The following is a 5138-nucleotide window of genomic DNA, read 5'->3' on the forward strand; positions in this document are numbered from 1 at the left end:
GACAGAGCTACCAGCACTTTCCTCTTTGACCCCTTCTGATCTCAGCACTGACAGCAAGGAAATGCTAGCGTACCCTGGCAACTTCCCCTCCACTCTGCCTCCTCTTCCAGCTGACGCTTGTCTGTCTAGCATGTCCTTCCATACTATTCTAGATGTCCTAGACACAGACACTTCCTCCCTTTCCCTGGCCATTTCTCCGGCTCTTTGAAGTCCAGTCCGCCATCTCTCCTGGGTTACATCATGTACTTCACATGTTATACTTGTTGCTATTCGAGTTATCATGTCTGTGGAGAATTGCATATATGATTCTAAAAGGTAATAAGTGTGCTTTAAAAACCCCAGACTTAGCCCAACCCAATCTCCAAAAAGACCTGAAGATACTGGGACTTCTCCAATGTCATTCAAAAGACAGATGGAGGGATCTGATCCCTTCCCTCCCACTGCAAGCAGCTGTTTCTTGTTCCCGAGCCAGGGTCCTGGCACAGCTCTTGGACACACAGACTTTGGTCCAAGAGCTATGGTCTTTTCATCTTTCTTAGAAGGGAATTTGTTAGACTATCGGAGGGCATCCTGGGAGGGCCTGGTAGTCCTTTTTCCCAGAGAGATGAAAGTGTGATTCTAGCCACGGTTCTGGACAGTACAGATTTATTTCCATTGTTTCTTTTTAGTGATGCAAGCTTTTTGCTCGTCTTTTTTTAGAGACTGTGTATGTTGGGCCATACTTTTGGAGAATGGTCTCCAGATACCTTGAGTTTCCTTGGCCATGATTAATTTTATCGAAGGATCAGTGCTACTCAACACGTGACCACATAAGTCTACCCTCAGAGTATGCTCTATCTGGATGTTTTAACAATTGCTTGAGTTCAGAAGTACACAAAATGTGTATAAAATAGTTTTTATGCCATAGAGGCAGATCAAATAGAAAAGGTCAGGAATTTGTTGCACTTACTAACATTTTTAAAGGGAGAGAGTAAAAATAGAGGTATTCTACTTGGGAGGGTGAGGGTGGGGCTCCCATTGGCTTTGGGCTCAGGCTTAGGTAATGTAAGGTAAGAGGATAACTGGACATGGTGGGGCATGCCTTTAACCCCAGCCAGTTGGGAGCTGAGTCAGGAAGATTGCAGCATTCATGTCATGGCCTGCCCGGGTTGCAGAACACAAGCATCTCACCTAAAACTTAAAACAAGTTTAGGAACTCCACAGGTCACCTCAGTTGACATAGGAACCTCCAGTCAAGGCAGAAGGCCTGAGTTCAGTCCCCAGGACCCACATGGTGGAGGGAGATAACTTACTCTGGAGGCAAGGTATATTCTGACCTCTGTGTGTGCATACCTGCACATAAACACGCATATGAACACACACACACACACACACACACACTCACATACACACCACACAGATGATGGGGTGCTCAAATAAAGGTATACTTGGTAGACTAGCTAGGGGCCAAAGAATTCAATTCCCAGCATCCACGCGGCAGATCTCAGACCCATTTCTAAAGGATGGGATGTTCTCTCAGCTGTCCCACAGGATCCCCCATGCACGGGGTACATAACCTCACACACACCCACAAAATAAAAATAAATAAATAAATAAATAAATGAAAGAAATAGCAGAATTTCCATCATTTTACAACTCTTTAAATCCAACCAGTTTTTTTGTTTTTAATTAAAGACAGTTGTTACAACATATTTAAAACACACACACACACACACATTTTAAATTTAATCACAGAAGAGATGAAGGGCCAAATGACCCCAGATACATGTTTACATTTTAGCTGATTTTAAAAAGAGTAATCAAAATTTAAAGGCTTGGAGTTTTTTGTTTGTATTTGGAGATCCAGACAGCACTGAACTTGTAAAATTCACTTCTGATTTTAGGTAGTTAATGAACTTTTCTGGACGGTAGGCTCAAAATTCAGTTAAAAAGTAGTAAAGGGACTGAAAAGCAATTGTCCTGATAATCCAGTCTTAGATTTATTATTTACCTATAAGGTTGTAATCTACATAGAAAGTGTGATGCCAGTCACACCCAAAGTTCATAACAATCCAGAAAGGAGGGGGTGGGGGTGGGTATTCATTTTCTCAAGTTGAAACCCAAGAAGATTTTGAACTATTCAGCATGGTTCAGGTTCTTACTCACAGTTACAGTTAATGAAAATGTGTTGATATACATTGTATCCCACTTCCTAGCAAAGATTCTCACCTCTTTAGTCACTTCATTCTCGCTATTCTCAGCTTCTCTCCCTAGTCTACAATTTTCCCATACTCGATATAAATCTATTTGTTTCCACTATTTCTTCTGCTCTTAAATCAGAGCTGAGATGCTTAAAAAAATAAAAATAAAATAAAAAACAAAAGCGCTCTCCAGCTGCTTCAGATTCTTCTTACCCTGACCCCTGACCCATTTTGGAATCCCGACTAGCCGACTAGTTTATTCTTCATCCCGGTTCCCTGTCTAAGGACGTCTCCCGCCCTGGCTGCGCTACCCTCTGCTTCTCAGCACCTACCCCTAGTGCCCCTGCCAGCCCGCAGCCTCAGCCATTCCAGAAATTGACAAAGAAGTTGCAAAGGGAGTGCCACTTCTCGGTGCAGTAGGTCTCAGTGAGCTCGGCATTCTGGTCCAGCCCATTGGGTTGGAATCCGGCCGCCGCAGGAGGCTCCGGGACCGGGTCTGAGCCCGCTTTCCTCCCTCCCGAGTTGGACTTCACTAGCAAGGGCTTCTTTTCGGGCTGGGAGCTTGGGGACCGCACCGATTGTCGCGACCGAGCCGGGCTCCGCGCCCTGGACCCGGGAGGCTCGCTGGGACGCGCGGGTAGGCTGAGGTGGGCCGGCGAGTGCAGCTCTGCGCCAGCCGTCTTGCGGGCGCACAGGCGTGGCGGCAGCGGCGCGGGGTCCAGGCAGGGCAGTGGTCTCCTGCGCAGCGCGCCCAGCAGCCGTCTCCAGTAGTGCGCGCGCCGGGCGCCGGTGGCCGCGCAGCGCTCCGGATGCCCGCGGTAGGCGCAGTGCAGGCTCGCCCCGCCCGGAGTCTGGCAGCGCAAGGCCAGCTCTCCGCCAGTCGGCGTCCCCGGGGCGGGCACCAGGAGCTGCCAGCTGCACGTGTGCTGCTCTGGACTCACGAAGCGACCGGAGGAGCCGTCCGTGGGGCGGGAGGCCCGGGCCACTTCCCTGCCTGCTGCCCCCTTGTCCCTCCCCGCGGCCGAGAGGAGGCAGCCTCCCAGCAGCAACAGCAGCGTCAGCGGGGAGAGCGACGCCCGCGGCCTCGGAGGACTCATGCCCGCGTTGGCCATGCCACTCTGGGATTCCTGGGACCTCAGCGCAGGCAGCAGGAGGCGAGGAGCATCCTAGGATCTGCAAATGAAGGCTACGGATGAGTCCCGCTCAGCCCTTCTCCCTGGACACAGGAACCTGCCAACTCTCCTGACCCGACTTTCCTGAAACCAGTGTTCTCACTTAGCCGGGAGAAGCACTTTTAAAGAGTTGTCTGTCCTAAGGGAACAACTTAATGTTTAAGGAATCGTTTTTTAAACATTCACTAAAATAGAAAAGTGAAGTTTAATGATCACCCAACCACACACCCTCCACCCGTCACCAAACTGTATACAAAATTATTTCAGATTAATTGGATACATGTACTTTTAGCTTACCGAATTCTAGAAGAGGTGGAAGGGCCCTATTAGAGTAGAGCGAATGACTGCATAAGGGATTAGTCTGTTTTAAATGGCTGTGAATGAACCTGTTATCAATGGGACAGAAGGGGCCTCCCCCTTCATGCCCCTCCCAGACTTCTCTCAGTAGGTTTCGGCCACTGCTAACACACACAGAAGATACACCCGCGTGCAGACCCACCATGCCGCAGAAGTATGATAGAAGCAGCCATGAGACATGAAATAGAAAATGCTGTATTTTGCTCTCACCGCTGAAAATAAGACAAATGTTTAAAAAACTGGTCTATATATAGTTAAGAAAGATGAAATGAAACAATAATATTCAGAACCAGATGCTATTTGCAGTTTCTTCTTTTTTTTTTTTTTTTTTCGTTTTGCATTGCATGTATTTCTTCTGTGTGTGTGTACCCCAGAGATCCAACTCAGTTTGTAGGGCCCAGTGGGGTGGCAAGTGCCTTTGCCTACTGAGTCATCTCAAAGGCCCCACTATTTTCAGTCTTTCTATTTATCATGTCACTCAGTTCTATATTTTCATCAGTACATCCAAGTAGGGACACTTTGGTTTTTAACTATTTGGGATATGATAGATTAGTTCTAAATATTTTTTCAGAACTCAAAGGTCCTAAAAGGAATGATTTGCTTTGTGGTTGAAAAGTAATACAAATTCAAGTGGTGTAATATTCAAGTAGTAACCTGTTCTTTGTGTGCCTCTGTAGGAGGATAGACTTTGGGTTAATTTTGCTGTTTTTGTTTGTTTGTGTTTTGTTTTGTTTTTCGAGACAGGGTTTCTCTGTGTAGCCCTGGCTGTCCTGGAACTCACTTTGTAGACCAGGCTGGCCTCCAACTCAGAAATCCGTCTGCCTCTGCCTCCCAACCTGCAAGTTTCTTTCTTTCTTTCTTTCTTTTTTTTTTTTAAGGTTTATTTATTATTATACATAAGTACACTGCTGTAGCTGTCTTCAGACGTGCCAGAAGAGGGCATCAGGTCTCATTATGGGTGGCTGTAAACCACCATGTGGTTGCTGAGATTTGAACTCAGGACCATCAGAAGAGCGTTCAGTACTTACTCTTACTCGCTGAGCCATCTCGCCAGCCCAAGGTGTATGTGTATATATATATCGTTTATAAAATTAAAGAGAATTTTACATTTGTTTATTGTTTATTTGGTGTGTGTGGGCTCAAATGCTACAGTATACTTGAGGAAATAAGAAGACAAGTTTCAGGAGTCTACTGCAAGTCTCAAGAATTGAAGGATTCAACTCAGATGGTTAGGTTTAGCAGCAAGTCTCTAATTTGCTGAGCCATCTTATAAGACTCCCTTTTTAAAAATAGGGTCTCTTGGATCTTGAGTTCATTGTGTATCTGACTGTGACTGTGTATTTTAAGCAGAGTTATTTTTTTTTTATTATTTTTTATTTATTTATTTATTTATTTATTTTGGTTTTTTTCGAGACAGGGTTTCTCTGTA

The 5138-nt window shown here is 45.8% G+C and overlaps 1 protein-coding gene across 1 annotated transcript; it reads right to left on the reverse strand.

The window, feature by feature from the left end:
- Positions 1–1627: 1627 nt before the first annotated feature.
- On the reverse strand, positions 1628–3295 carry Fgfbp3 (fibroblast growth factor binding protein 3). Its single transcript, XM_029472770.1, has one exon. The coding sequence runs from the start codon at positions 3290–3292 to the stop codon at positions 2540–2542; it is 753 nt and encodes a 250-aa protein (XP_029328630.1). The 5' UTR covers positions 3293–3295; the 3' UTR covers positions 1628–2539.
- Between the last annotated feature and the right edge of the window lie 1843 nt (positions 3296–5138).

This window comes from Mus caroli, chromosome 19 (genome assembly GCF_900094665.2).
Source record: "Mus caroli chromosome 19, CAROLI_EIJ_v1.1, whole genome shotgun sequence".
Taxonomy (NCBI): Eukaryota; Metazoa; Chordata; class Mammalia; order Rodentia; family Muridae; genus Mus; species Mus caroli.

Coding starts and splice junctions, on each gene's coding strand:
- Fgfbp3 (XM_029472770.1), bottom strand. CDS start 3,292: ATGGCCAACGCGGGCATGAGTCCTCCGAGGCCGCGGGCGTCGCTCTCC.